General features: G+C 35.8%; 1 protein-coding gene across 5 annotated transcripts in view; it reads left to right on the forward strand.

Moving 5' to 3' along the window:
* Ccser1 (coiled-coil serine-rich protein 1) overlaps positions 1–16,194 on the forward strand; it is a 1,234,532-nt gene that overhangs the window by 543,857 nt on the left and 674,481 nt on the right. For all 5 annotated transcript variants that reach the window (NM_001443688.1, NM_001443689.1, XM_087658738.1 and 2 more), the window contains 1 exon segment: positions 14,380–14,463. In NM_001443688.1, the coding sequence (NP_001430617.1) occupies positions 14,380–14,463 (84 nt within the window).

The following is a 16,194-nucleotide window of genomic DNA, read 5'->3' on the forward strand; positions in this document are numbered from 1 at the left end:
CAGAGACAAGAAGATTAAACAATTATCTGTTATCAAATTGTTATGTGAAGTAGTAAATGAGGACACGGATCCAAGAAATGTAGTGCATCTTTCAGGAATTTCATTATGGGGACTGAGGACAGCCCAAGTTAGTTTCCCACCACATATGTGGGCTCACAATCACCAGGACTCTTTTACCATGCCTTCAGGTGCCCTTCTCTGGTGTTCCCAGCATCTACATGTTTGTACAGATAGATATAAACATGCACACATATAAACCTAAAAGCTGTTTTTCTTTTCCTTTTGCTTCTCTTTTCTCTCTCTCCTCTCTGTCTCATTTTCTCTGTCTCATTTTCTCTCTCTCTCTCTCTCTCTCTCTCTCTCTCTCTCTCTCTCTCTCTCTCTTTCTCTCTCTCTAATAGTAGTGTCTCATTGAAATAAGAGTCATAAATGGAAGTCAGGTTCATACATTATCACAATTATCTGTTTCTGTTGTTGTTACAATGTTTGATGACCTGAAAGACTCAGATAACGAAGTTGATAATAATTAAGGTGAAAGTTACTGGAGTTCAAGAATGTTCTTCTTACACTAATACTTTGACTATTGGTGAGCAAGTGTTTCACCTTAGGCCTTAATGGCCCAGATTTGACAAATAACTGCATCTTTGAACAATTCTTGAGAATCATATCTTTCCAACATCATCACAGATAATAGAAAGCATTTCCACACGAGAACCGCTCACGACACACTGTGATTACAGTGCGCAAACATCACACTAGTTGTAAACTGCAGATGCTCATCTTACAAACTTCTGTAATTGGCTTCCATAATTGTTCCGGAAAGTGTTTTCCAAACAGGGAGATTACAATATGATGATGGGAATTGAAAGCTCCCATTTACATTTCCAGTTAGTTCTCATGAACCTGGGGGTGTGGGGAGGACTACATCGCTGTGAAATGCTTGCCAGATGGTTTAGTAATAGTCTCACCTCAGCCTCCTGAAAGCTCTCTATAACATTGGTTTACTTCACATCCTGTGCTCTTTCCCGTAACGGAGGTTTGAACCTGGGCCCTAGCACATGCTAGTTGAGTTCCCTGGGATTGGGGTGTGTCATCCCTGCAACCCACAGCATTGTTTAATTTTTGTTATGTCATAATCTTGTGATTTATCTGTGATGCAAGATATTGCAAAGCTAGACTCTAGCTGTCATAGCAGTAGGAGCCCGGGAGTCATATCTAAATTCATAGTCAGTGGGAACAGAATTACGTTATTTCCAAAATAATGTAATACCATTAGAGTAAAAATCTCTCAAAATGACACATTCAAAGACTTCATGAGTTATAAATACAATTTCTGTTTTAAAGTCAAATAACTTGACAGTTGTTGACAGAAATAGGGCACTGTTGACCTTTATGAAATGTTACTTCACTAATTAACCTCTGCTCATGTTATTTAAAAGGAACGTTAAGTTGTTAATTTTCAAAGTTTGTCATCCATTTTGTTTCTAATCCTAATGCTCAATTAAATTTAATATAACATGGTTTTTAGCTGTATGTGTTTTCTTAAGTTTAGTTTCCAAAGTGTGTAGTATTCTTACAAATTTATAAAGTTTTCAGTGTCATTGGGATGCAAGACATCAATGGTTTTATTGCTGGTTCTAGGAATGTAACTTCTACAAGCCGTGTGCTGGTTGTGCATTGAATACACATATAGTTTGAATTCATGGACTTGGTGGATGGCACTTCCATAAAGTTATTTCTAAACTACTTTCCTGGCTGTGTTCTCGTGGTCTCTAACTTGTTTCTGTCTCCCTGTGGTCTGTACCTCTGCTTTGGTTCTCAAGATTTCTGCTGGCAGGGTATTTTTTCTGTCCATTCTCCATGGCTTATGATGCAGAAACAGAAGAAGAGTCTGACAGGGAGGCACTTAGAAGAACCCCTGGAATGATAGAGGCAGAGGGACGAGAGTAAGATGACTGAACTACATGTTTTAATAATGATGTTCAGGTATACAGTTGAAGGTGACTGCTGTGCATTTTTTAAATACTGCGATGTCTCTTTTGGAACATAGCATTATTCTAAGCCTATTTTATATGCATTTTGGACAGTACGTTACATGATTGACAAATCTTTTGTTTTCTGTGTGTTTTTCTATATTATTGCCAGGTTATTAATGCATCAAGCCCAACACAGCCAGGTTCCACTTCATGTGAATGATTAGCATTGTATGGCAGAGGTGGACATATCAAGTCACAAGTCACATGCAGTCTAAAATGGATGACTCTACAAGAATTAAGTAAAAAAAAAAAGAAAAGTCAATATGCAGAGATTTAAGTAAGAAAGACATTGAATTCTAGTGAGCATATCCATATCTAAATTTTCATTATCTGTTAAAACTAATAATAAATGCTGGGAGAACTTTAGAAATAGAATCACATGTTAGGTTATCATAGACATTAAATATTATATCAATTCAACTACTTAAACAAAATGTCTAAGAAGATGCAGTAGTCGGAAATTATGTCTGTATCTGTCATACAGTTCTGCACCATTTCTACAACGGATGCAGATTAGAATTGTAAACTCAAGATATTGATAGGCTATGCTCATTACAAAAGCAATAATCTCTCTCTCTCTCTCTCTCTCTCTGTGTGTGTGTGTGTGTGTGTGTGTGTGTGTGTCTTTCTGTCTTTGTCTCTGTCTCTATCTCTTTCTCTGTCTCTCCTTGCAAACACCCTCTCTGGCCCCACTTTTATCTTCCAGTATTCTGAGGTCTATGATACATATTCATCATAAGCAATTATCCATATTTGTGTTCTTTAGTAAAAATTCCCTATCCTTATAAAGCTATCAATCATTGCATGTTTTTAACTCCAGTATTATCTCATTTTATCCAATTATATCTGCAATAACTCCACTCCAAATTAAGTAACATATGATTCTGAGAATAAAGATTGCAATATATGAATCTGGAAAGGAGTATGCACATTCTTAACACTATAACATTGTTAAAGTTTTTGGAAAAAAGAAATTTAGCATTTATTCATCATTGATAAATATTATCATTTTCTTGTTTACAGATGCTTCTCTAGTAAAGCTAATAATTTTCTCTACATATTGTATTCAGCCTAATTTCTTCCTAGCATTCAAAGAACTTTTTCCTTAATAATTTTCTTCCCCTTGCAATTTAATATCCTGCAGTATTTCCGTAAATCTATGAATGTTTTAAACTTTTATAAAATATGCACTCCTCCTCTTCTTCATCCTCATGATCATAACCATCACTCTCATCATGACCAGGACACCATCACCACCAGCATCAACAGCAAAAGTTTTCTGTCTTAGTCTAAAAATCGAGTAACAGTTTTAGGTACGGATTGTACACTAGGAATTCATGTGCTAATCACAGTGTCTTCTATCACAATATTAAGAGCTGGGCTACTGAAAGTTAAGCCTGGTGAAAAATAGCTAGACTAGAATGGCTATCCTCTCTTGAAAGACTGGCCCAGGCCTTGTAGGAGTTGATTAGTTCCCTTGAGCACTTGTGTATAGAGAGACTTCCCTCCCTACTTTCTTGTTTATCATATGATTCCATACATTCTCCCAACAATATGTTACCATTGTTCTGAGACAATTATCTAAATTTAGAATGTGGTGGGACCTTGTTCTTTTTTCTTCAGAACTAAGCTAAATATCTTTTCTTTATAAATTCATATAATTTATGAATTTCATATAGTTTCATATAAGTTGTCATGGAAACAATATGCACTAAGACAGCTAATGTTCTTCATGTCTGCTTTTCACATATTTCTTGAAGAAAGCTCGCATATTGCTAATTGTGCTATTAGTAGCTTGCTACTTTCTTTCCAGTACATTTTAAGGCAATCTGTAATATGGACTTCCTTCCTATCAGAAACTGCTATGTTGATGTCAGTAGTGAGTGACACTCCTGACCAGTAAAACAACTATTCAGCCTACTTTACATCTCTATTTTTTTAAATTAATTGAACACCCCTTCTGAACACTCCTGTTAGGTTTATTTCCTGCCTAATCTATCATGTGACATAGCACTCCTGATTTTCAATTTGTAATGATATTATCCATAGATTCACAGGGTCTTACTTTGTTTTACTGTGTTGATATACTCATACTTCATTTTTTTGAATTTTCAGTATGCTGATAATTCTCAAATCATCACTTCCTTTTTGTCTCAGACACTTGAAGGTGATATATCTGAGTATTAGTGTTATATTTTCATAAATTTTAGATTCTTAGTGATAACTACTTTATTCAAATTCTTGTAGAGCAGCTGCCATATATCATCTTAGAGAATCAAATAGCCTTTTCTGCCAGTCTAAGAACAAAGATGTGTGTTCTATGAGTTTTTGCAGATTTTCTTCTATCCTGGATGATAAATGATACTTTCATGATTATTAATCATTTAAGTCTTCTCACTGATCTTAAATTTAACTTGCAACTACTTTAAGCCTCTAATTTGTGTTTTTGTGCAAGTTCATTATACAATGTGTGCAGCAGTCCACTACACACACAGTCATGACAGGCTGAAATATATATACACCCAAGTAAGATTTAAGATTTCTGGTATATGTAATTATAAGTTAGCAAACACTTGAAGACACTGATGTGTGCTGCTGCTGCTGCCGCCCATTACTCTTAAGACCAAAGCAGGACCTCCTCCCCCTTCCCACTTTGGACCTCTGTTTTTTGTTTTGTGTCTGTAATCTGTATCTTTGACTAATGCTCATTGCCTATGTGTAGTTTACTGTCTGACCTCTCAGACTGATGGAAACCACCACATAAATTGTGTCAGAGTCTGGAATTTTTGTATAGCACAATGATGAGATTTCGGCTATTTGATATCCCCAAATCCGATAATTACGAGAAAGTCTTTGAAATTTTTGTATTTCTCAGCAGGTTCATAAATCAGTATGCCATGGAACAGGATACTATGAATATTTTAAGATCTGTTTAAAATAGTAAAGTCTTTCTCGCTTTTATTCTCTTTTATTGATAGACAAATTCAGAAGGGCATGACTCTCACCTGTGTTTTTTTACACATCAACACACACATACGCAAAGTGTCCTTAGCTTTATTCAGATTCTTTTTATGTCTGAAACCGATATGCATGTTCAAGAGCCAAGAGCTATGCCTTTGCTCCCCCGTTGCAGGGAGATGTCAGTGGTGCCACTACCATGCAGCCGGTCTCCTGTGGCACATTTATTAAAAATGAAACTTAAAGATGCTTTTGATGATAGAACATAGTACCTTCACACATCACACTGAAAGGTAAAACCCAGAACTCTGTTCTGCTCCAATGAGTGAAGGCTGCCTCACTGGGACTTGCAAAGGTCTCCCTGAGAAAGTATGGGAACAGGCAGTAGATGGAGTAGTCAGCCTGTCACAGCAAGGAAGGTGGGCTTTACTGGGGTTTCACAGAAGACCTATGGATTGGGGAATCTGAATACTTTTTAGCTCTCAGAGGAAGCCCTGGCTGCCCAGTGTTTTGTATTGAGCCAGAAGTGAGGTGTACTGGTGGGGTTGCATGCTGGAAAGTTTGATATGTGAGGGCCTTGCAAGTGAGTGACAGGTAAAGATGAGGTTAGTTAGAATTTATTCAAGGAAACACACCAGACTCTAAACACTGTCTCAACATGAGTTCCCGGTGACATTTGACATAAGAGAAAAAAAGTGTGCTACATGCTTTTTTACATAAAAGAGACAAGTTTCATTCTTGGATTACTTTTTTCCTTTCCATAAGAGCTTATAAATTGAGTGTGCTCTTCAGTTTCTTAGTAATGCAACAATGCAAATACAGAAGATTTGCTTTCTTTAAAATGTGAGAAAAATGTGGCCTGGAAATATATTCACGTAGTCTCTGACGTGGTGTTCTACTGTGCCTGTGGTTATGTGCAGTCTTATTGGCTACTGAATGTAGGCACTTAGGAAATGCATTGGTGATGGTATCCAGGAAGTTTCCCAAAGTGGGGAAACTTAGAAAAAGGACTCAGATTCTACCTGATGACATTGTTACATTTTGGACTGATAGAAGCCAGTGGTTTTCTAAAAACACATCTTAAGTGGGTGGGCACTTAACAGCTTTCTAAGGGACCCAAAATAGCCCAGGATAAATTCAGTTATAGTCTGAAACACTTTAACCCTCTGTAATCTCAAAGTTTAACCATTTATCACTGTACACCGGGCATCATAGTCCTTCCCTGACCTACCTTCCTTCTGGGACATTTAGTCAACTTGATAAGAGATAAAACTTTTAGCATGATTTTTTTTTTACCACATTTAGTCTACATTGTGGAAAGGGCCATTAAAACAACTGTTCATGTGACTTAAACTGTAAAATTTTAATTCAATTTTCTGAAAAAATAATGATAGTGTCAGATAATCCAAGATGCTTGAGGATATTTTCTGCCCCTAGAATTCCTACCAAACAATTTCACTAGGACAATATGAATAAATATGAACCTCTTGATAGTAATCTGTTGAGAAGCTTATTGCTGTGGGCTTCACATACTTGTCTTGATATAGTTTCAAATTGACCTTGATGCTACCCATGGGCTTTTAAATGAGAAGAAACTAGCTTGGCATGTCTAGTAACTTGTACTATTTTTCTGATAACTTTGTTCATATTCCTTCCACCATGAAATACAGCCAATCTGAAATGTCTTTAGGAACTTCTAATATCACATTTGCCTTTGAAATTTGGTCTTTACAAAAAGATTACGTGAAATAAAGAATACAGTGGTGAAGGCATTTAGCAGCAGTTCTGATAGAAACCATGACATAGGTTAAAATACTGTCTGCACTTACTTTATAAACAGGGAAAATGAATAGCTAGAGTATATTATTTTAAGTTCAATTATTTTAAGTTAATTTTCATTGTTTGTGTGAGGAACTACATTCAAAATAGATATTGATCACATCTTGAAAATAATAGGTCTACATGTCCTACAGCCATCTTAACATTTTTTTCAGCATATACTAAATAAAAATAAGACTGTAATAGGTTTCATTAAGAGGGTGGTGGGCACAATTTCAGGTTCTCAGTATTCTGTTTCCATTTAGTATTTACTGGAGATGTTTTCTTTCTTTTCAGTTTTTGTGCCAATGCCTCCTTTATCCCAGAAATTTGCTGTTTTCTGAAATAGCTTGTTAAAAAACGATTACTAGAGTAAAACAGACTCTACATAAAGTATTTATGAATTGTAGAACATCCACACAAATCCAAGGCACTGTGGGCTATTAGAATATGAAAATACCTAAGAATTCTCTTTTTATTTATAAAAGACCCATTTGCAGATTAAAAAAGTCAATGTCCTAATATTCTCCTTCAGTTGTGGAATGTTCTATCAGATATATTGTTTTAAAAGCCTGTACTATTTTCTGGATTGATTTACAGGCAAAAGTCAATGTTCCAAATATAATTCATTTTTAAAGTGAAGTTACTAACAGGTTCAGTGTCAAAATTAATAAATACTCTATTATTCATATAAGTCAATTCTATTATATTTTTCATTTTGGTTATGAAACTTAACATCTCATATATATCAGAGTAAATTATCATGATTGTAATATCTGACAAATATTTGTTCAAATTAAGAGCAATACTATTTAAAATAATGATCGATTATATTTGGTAATATATTGCGTAAAAGAATCAAAGCATCCACCCCTAATCCCCAAACTCCCCACCTTAGCCAGATGCATGCCTTATCAAAATGGTTGCGATTAGTCATCATTCTGATTCTGATGTTTTCACATTTTTATTTGCATTACAGCATGAGATATCTGTGGGATGGGAACCAAGTTTAAACACAAAACACATTTCTATTTCATATGGTCTTTTGCACACTCCTTGTGTAGCTTTGTGGATTAAAGTGAATGCAACTTTGTTGTCGTACAAGTAGGTCAGATGTGGAATTTTCCCATGTAGTATCAAAAATTTTTATGTTTTTCAGCATTTAAGACTTCAGATTATTAGGTTAATTATGCTCAATGTATAATATACTTATGAAAATATAAAATATTATATAAAATATAAAATATAATATTTTATTTTCACATTTCTATGAAAAAGTATTCAAAGACAAAAAAATCACACATTCTGAATGTTAGGTCATCACTTCAATAAGTGTAAAACAGCAATTACTTAAGTTTTTAATTTTCATGATGACATATTAATTCCCACTACTAAAATAAGATGATGATGATGATGATGATGATGATGATGATGATGATGATACCTTCCAGGTCTGAGTAACCTTTTCTATAGACCTATGATAACTGCTCTTACCACTTTCTTTCACTAGTGACCAGATGCAGCCCTCCCTACAGGACAGTAGACCCAAGAGAGAGCTGAGAGAATGCCAGACAAGTTCCTGTATATTCTCATGTTTTCTAATCTCATGCTTGCTCTCCTCCCTGATGTATTTCTGTTGCTTCCCTTTTCTTCACTTGCTTACAACATTCTGTTTTCATTGGCTCAATGAAATTGTCTGTGTCGCTAATATATTTAGTTTGTCTTTGGGCCTTATTGTTACAATGGAGAAAAAGTCTTTTATGTTGCAAAATAAAACCTGGACAGAAGACAGGAAGTTTATAAATAAATAGGTCATGTTAACACGTGAAAATCTGAAATAGAATTTTAGCTTCTGGAAATAATTATGTTCAAATATTACCTGAGGAATTGAACGGTGGGAATTGCAAATTATCTGAATTTTTTGTTTGATTTTCGAATTTTAGCACCAGACCAGACTAAAGAGGACTTACAGTTTCTACTTTGCCTCCTGCACTTAAGTTTGTTTACATTATTTTCTATAAGCATTAAAAAATTATGGGGATCTAATAATAGGTAAGAATATATAGTATATGAGACTCAATTCAAAACTGAATTTAGGACCCATTTTCTAAATCTCTAACAATCTAGTTTTAAGTTTGCAATTTTATGAAAAAAGGTATAGAGTTAAATTGTATCAAGAAAATCAAAACAAATCACACTATAGTTTTGTTTTTAATAATAGTGTATATTGTTGTATAGCCGTGAGTCACCGTGTGCATCAACTCCAGTGTGACTCCTGAGTGTTTGCCTGCATTTTGTTTGACTCTATTATATAATAACAATAACAACAACAATAATAATAATAACAATAACAATAATAATAGATGCTCTTAAAACTTAGTGGCTAAAATGCAATTTTGTTTGCTCATAATTTTATAATTAAACCATCTATAGCAATGGTTCTCAACAATCCTAATTCTGTGATCCTTTAATACACTTCCTCATAGTGTGGTGACTCACAATAAAATACTTATTTTGTTGCTACTTCATAATTGTAATTGTACTGGCATCATGAAATGTAATGCAAATATCTGATGTACAGGATATCTGCTAACCTATGCCCAAAGGACTGAGACCCCCAGGTTGAGAACTGCTGATAGTATTGCAGTGGACAAGTGTAACTTCAATTTCCCATGCAGAGATGAACTGGGGCTGCAAACCCCTGAGGCTCTCTCTGACTTGAGGGGTCACAGCTCATAATCAAGGCAAGTCGTTTTTTTTTTGGCAACTCACCTACTGACAGTGGTAACTACTCAATTCTTTATACAAAATGAGAGATTTTTAAGAGATTTTTATGGTAATAGACTTTTTTTTGAGCTAGCCATGAACCCTCTTATTCTTCTGGGCCAGCAAATTAATAAAACCTAGGGAGATCCATGCAGAGTGAGACCAGACTTCCTTGGTGATGTTGCCAGTAAAGGATAGAACACTTTATTCAATATTGATGAGTAAACCAAGAATATTAAATCCCATCACTCTATCTGTCAGTATGACTATAAAAATATAAATGTTTCAGTAATTGAACTACTATTTTTTCCTTTTTCTGTTATTGGATATTTTCCTTATTTACATTTCAAATTTTATTCCCTTTCCCAGTTTCTCTTCCACAAACCCCCTATCTCATCCTCCCTCCTCCTGCTTCTATGAGGGTGCTCCCTCACTAACCCACCCACTCCCTTCCACCTCCCCACCCTGGCATTCCATATACACTGGGGCTTCCAGCCTTCGCAGGACCAAAGGCCTCTCCTCCCATTGATGTCCAACAAGGCCATCCTCTGATACATATAGGACTGGAGCCATGGGTTACCCCCATGTATACTCTTTGGTTGGTGGTTTAGTCCCTTGGAGCTCTGGAGAATCTGGTTGGTCAATATTGTTATTCTTCCTATGTGGTTGCAAACCCTTTCAGAAACTTCAATCCTTTCTCTAACTCCTCCATTGAGGACACTGTTCTCAGTCCAATGGTTGGCTGCGAGAATCTGCCTCTATATTTTGTCAGGCTCTGGCAGAGCCTCTCAGATGACAGCTACATCAGGCTCCTACTTCTTGGTATCCTCAATAGTGTCTGAGTTTGGTGACTGTATATAGGATGGATCCCCTCTATCCAGCCTCTGGATGGCCTTTCCTTCAGTCTCTGATTTGTAACTCATGTTAAATATCTCTTTCCGCTAAATTGATCCAGTATATTTATCAGCTTTAAAGTTGTAAATATGTAAACATCTTGAGAAATTTCCACCAGAATAAGGTCTGAAGCTTTTTTGATGGGAGTATATCTTTGAAAATATGAAGTTCTTTATAACTTCCAGAAAGCAAAACAGAGACAAACCTACAATACTAAAATAATTAATTCACAAAATGTTAATTAATTCCTAAAAGCCACTGTTGATCATCAATACCACCACAAAATTAAAATAGAAACATGCTGAATCCCAGAAGTCTTGGTAAGAGCTGCAAGACATTTGTTCAGTTGACTCTATTTAACTATTATCTCATTAGCATCTGGTGGGTGCCCAGTGATATCCAAGGTCATCACTAGATAGTCTAAAACAAAGACTAAACTCTGAGAGTACTGGCTGGGCTCTAGTTTTGCTTCAGGCACTCTCAAATCACTGACTGAACAATTACCTCCTGGTCTCAGTAGGTAATTCCTGTCATATGCTAACTAAGTTCAATAGGCAGTAGATAACTGGTGTATTTTCAGTATGAAATATGGCTGCGCTATTGTCTCCAGTCTTTACTTTTTCACTTTTTCCTAGCTACCCTTCTCCCTTCTCTACTAAACCTTTAGCATGCTTAAATTCTCTCAGTATTTAGTTCCAGAAGAGAAAATATGAGAGTTTATTATTTTCTGCAGAGTCTTAACTTCCTCTAGATGTGATAGTATAGAAGTTTGAGAAGGATAAGTAGTAAAATACAGTGTTTGACAACATATAGTTTCTAGCCTATGGTGATTTTCAACACCCACAGGGATTTCCATGGAGTTAAAATATGTTAACTACAGGATACAAAAACACATAAGTATTTACATGATCTGGGAAATGGTGTCAAGTATTTGACCTTAGATCCATTTGACTGTAAAAAATATTATGATTATTATTTTACATGCTCCTGAGTGTTGTTAACATTTATTAATGTGAAACAATTTGAATTTCCTCCTCCTTAGAGTACAATGTAGAAGTAATCTTAAAATGAATGAGAAAAAATACATTCTATGAAACCCAGGATATGTGGGAGACCTAGAAGTCCACAGCATCTCTAGTTAATGTGACTGTACTATTAACATGGCTATACTGGTCAGATTTTGTTGACTTGATACAGCTAGAGTCACCTGGAATGAGGAAACATCAGCTGAGGAATTGATTCTGGTGGACTGGCTTGTAGGGATGTACATGGTGCATTATGTTTATTAATGATGAATGGGAGGTGGCTCAGCCCATTGTGGGTGTTGTTGTGCCTGGGCAGGTGGTCTTCGCATTTATAAGAAAGCAAACTGAAGAGTCCATGGGGACCAAACAAGCAGGCAGCATTCCTCCATAGGTCTGTTTCAGTTCCAACATTCAGGATCCTGCTCTGAGCTCTGGCATTGGCTTCCCTTGCTGATATGCTGTAACTTGTAATTGGAATAAACCTTTTCTTCTCCAAGTTGCCAACGTTTATCACAGCACTACCAAGAAAATTAGTAACAGTAGTCATCATAAAAAGCAAGACCATATGCATAAATTAGAATTGTATAGCATTTCTCACAACAGAGAAAGTAAAATGCATCCTAGAATAACAAAATCCTATTTCATGTTGTCCCTTAGATTTTTTCTTGTCAGGTCAGATAAAATGTAAGAGAAAATGGGTATATTCCTTATGTATACCGTGTTTGTTTTCCCTCTTTATAAGAAGGAAACATGAACTGAGCATCTTATAAGTGTCAAATACTATGCTTGGTGCTTTGGACATGCTCAGGAGCTGGTCTATACAGTGAATCATGGAAGCAACCAGAAAATCCAAGAAACATGATAAACAAGTTCACATTTGACTCTTCATATGAGATGACCTGGGGGGCACACTTCATTCAATCGCTCAGTTAGTAGTGGATAACAAGTAATTTTCAAGATTTGTCTTACAGTAGTATATATTGTAAAGAACAGGAGTGTTGATGAGTAGAAATGAGTAAAATCCAAAAATAGGTGTGATACATTTCAGTTTAGTTTGAAGACACATTTTTAAGGTGGCTAGAAATCAAAACCTTGGAATCTTCTTAAATATGCAGATGACATCAAAGAATACAGTATGCTGTGCTAGAGGTTTTGATTTTCTGTATAAAAGAAAAGAGTAATACATTAGAAACTTCCTAAAATATATACATATCTAATGGTGATCTAAACTCAACCACTAAAGAATGGAGGGGACACTGTCCCAATTGGCAATCTCTCCTCTCCAAACGAAGTATCCAGTGCTTAGATTGGGATATATCTAGTTGGTTTGTTGGCCAACAGGGCCATGGGGAATTCCCCCTAAACGGAGTCTGTTTTCAAGACTATAGGTTTCTCTCTACAAACTAACAGCAATGCCCCATCACTGAAGTCAACACCCATACAACGAACTAAACAGGAAGTAGTTGAGCTGGTGCCTATGCAAAGCCTCCACCGCCATGTTTCAGCATCTTAGTTAACAGGAAGGTGTTCTGCATGCTATCCAAAGAGAACTGTAAACAGGAAGCCAGAAACTATTGACAGTGGTGTCCTCCCTGGGAGTACAGTAGGGCAATGGTGGCACAAGGCTTGTGGGAACAACCAACCAGTAACTGATTTGACTCAAAGCCATGGGATACAACCCATATCAGTGACTATTTCTGTGATCGAGTATCTGAAACTTGACCATGGACCTAGGGGTAAGACAAAATAATACTGATCTTAAAAAGAAGCAAAAACAAACAATGTAGCGATAAAATAATTTCTAACTATATTTTAATACACTCATAGATCAGTACCTTGTTCAGCCATCACCAGAGAAACTTCCTCCTGCAGCACATTATGCAGAGACATAGTGCTGGAGAAGGAGCTGAGAGTTCTACCTCTAGATTCACAGGCAGCAAAAGTAACTGAGTTTCACTTCTTCCAGCCTTGCCGCATGTATTCCAGTCCACATGACCTAAGAGTTCCATACCCTATGGGCCTGTAGGGCCTACTTTTATTCAAAACACCATGTGCATATCAGAAACGATCAAGTCAGAAATATTAAGGAAGCAAAAAATAGAGAATTAGTACTAAGTTTGGCTCAGTGAGTAGATACTAGGAACATTGAAGGTGTCCTCTTAGGTCAGTGGGGATGATGGATAGAGGTCCGGGCAAGAATAATGAATGAACGAGAAACTGACATGTCCACAGACAGTGCTGAGATTCTGTTCAGGTCTAAGCTGAATTTGTGATTACGAGTTTTGAGAAGAGAACTGTAATGGGTGGTTGTATCTGAAAACTGCTAACACAGAATTGCAGGTGCCCTGGATATGGATGTAGAACCTGAATGTGCTTTCACGATGACAATATCAAAGCTGCAGTGATGCCTCATGAAAGGGACTAGTAGACTACCTTAGGCTCATCACTGAGGACGAGAGTGTAGCATGGCTGTGGTTTAAGAATTAATATTTAGTTACATCAAGAGAGCCAAAGTAACTCTTATAGAGTTTAATTAACTTTTTTACATTGATTATTTGCACCCAGAAAAGATGAAATAACAATAATGCCCCTGTTTTTTTAAAAGCATCACAATGTTGACAACTGTGTTCCAAAAAGAAAACTTTATCTTCTGTAAAAAAAAGTATAAGGAGAAATACACATGATATGTACAACATAGTTACAATAACATAAGCTTCTCTTTGTTTTGCAATTTAGAAGCGTGGAAACAAATATCACGTCATAGGTAAAAGTGAGTTCCATTGCTCACATACAATTATTTCCCTGCGTGAAGTTGACCTTTTTTTGTGAAAAACAAAGCGAGAGGGCTGACCATATTCTCCTTTCTCTTTGATGTCTTGTAGGATGTAATGAAAGACGAGTGCTCCATGCTGAGGCTGCAACTGAAGGACAGGGATGAGCTCATTTCTCACCTTCGGGCAGAGCTGGTAAGTGATTGGCTGAAACAGATACTTTCAGGGTTATTCGCTGTAAACCTTTTTCTTTTGACACTGATATTATTATTTGTGTTTGATGAATGATTTTATATGACCATCAATTTTATCATCCTTTAGTAATGAAAGTATCATAAAGAAACATTAGGAATCAAATGTTTAGAAGATAATAGTATGTTTGCTGTGTAGAACATGAATGGGCATTGTTTATCTAGATTTTTTTTAAATTTATATACATTATGAGAAACAGTTTAAAATAAATATCAGTACACTTGTTGTAAATATAAATCATAGAATCATAAAATACAAATTAAAGTGATGATGTTAACCCATCAAGAATTCTTAAGATACTGACAAAATATAATACAGTAGAAAACACTCTGATACATTATCAGCATTACAAAATAAGTACTAGTTAAAACATATTATAAGATGGTATAATATTTGACTATGTCAATGTTGGGGTATTATAAAATGCAATTTAATGAAATAACTAACTCCACATGCCAACATGCTTCTGAGTACTACTCACATACTAGCACCATTGCACATTCATAGAACATTTTATGGATCTAAACAGATGGCAGTATTTTTACTGTCACTTGACCCTTATTTATAATAGGGGTTGACAGTCCCAAGCATGTGATTCACAAGCTTCTAAATTACTACTAAAAGGTGAGGCCCATTCACAGAGAAGAGGAGCATTCTCTGCACAATAAGAAATACCCAGTTTCAAGGATCAGCAGAATACTAATAATACAGAGAGTATCTATTATGTATTTAAAAAGTGACCCTTTAATACACTTCCTCATGGGTGACCCCAAGACATAAAATTTTTGTTGCTATTTCATAACTATAATTTTGCTGCTGTTATGAGTCAAGACGTAAATATCGGATATGCAGGATATCTGTGACATTTCTAATGATCATGACTCACAGGTTGAGAACTGCTGCTCAGTGCATATATTGTAACCAAGCTTTGTTTGCATGACATAGAAATATATCTCTACATTTAGAAAATATCTAATACAAATACCAATTATCAAATGGAGTAATCAATCTTAAATAACAAGATCTGTTATTAGCTGTTATTTGCTATTATCTGTTAAGTTATCTGTTTAGTACTTTGACTAGGAGTGCTTATTTTCAATAATTAACTCAGAAAAAAAGATTGTTCATTTTTCTTCTTACTATCAGTTTGACCAGATTTAAGACATAGAATGTTCAAGAAACAGACCTTTCTTTGTTCAATGAAATGAGAAAGAAAATCATTGTCTCCAGAGCCAGTTCTACAACTATGATTACAATAATTCAGTGTCCCTCCCTCCCAAAACAGGGTTTGTCTAAATTGGCTACTTACCCTTGAAATTTTCCAAAGTATTAATCATGGCACCATTTCAATGTCTGGGCTACACAGTTTGCATAAACATGCAGAATGTTTTAACAAAAGAATGCTGTTACCTTTTGCAGTGAAATTTGTTTTTGGTAAAAGGACTTTCCAAAGGTAAGGAAGAAAGTGTGATGACTTAGGGAAACATGTTAAAAAGGAAAACAATTCAAACTATATCTGAAGAATTTGTGAGGTACCCAAGTACACAGTGATGAATCATTTCTCAGCCGCTGGTGAAATGAGCCAATTCAAATCAGATTAGAATATATTAAAGGCCATTTTATTGCAAAACTGCTCTTGGGTTCACTGGCCACAGGATTTAGTCCAGGGCATTG

Source organism: Rattus norvegicus, chromosome 4 (genome assembly GCF_021556685.1).
Source record: "Rattus norvegicus strain SHRSP/BbbUtx chromosome 4, alternate assembly SHRSP_T2T, whole genome shotgun sequence".
NCBI classification, from domain to species: domain Eukaryota; kingdom Metazoa; phylum Chordata; class Mammalia; order Rodentia; family Muridae; genus Rattus; species Rattus norvegicus.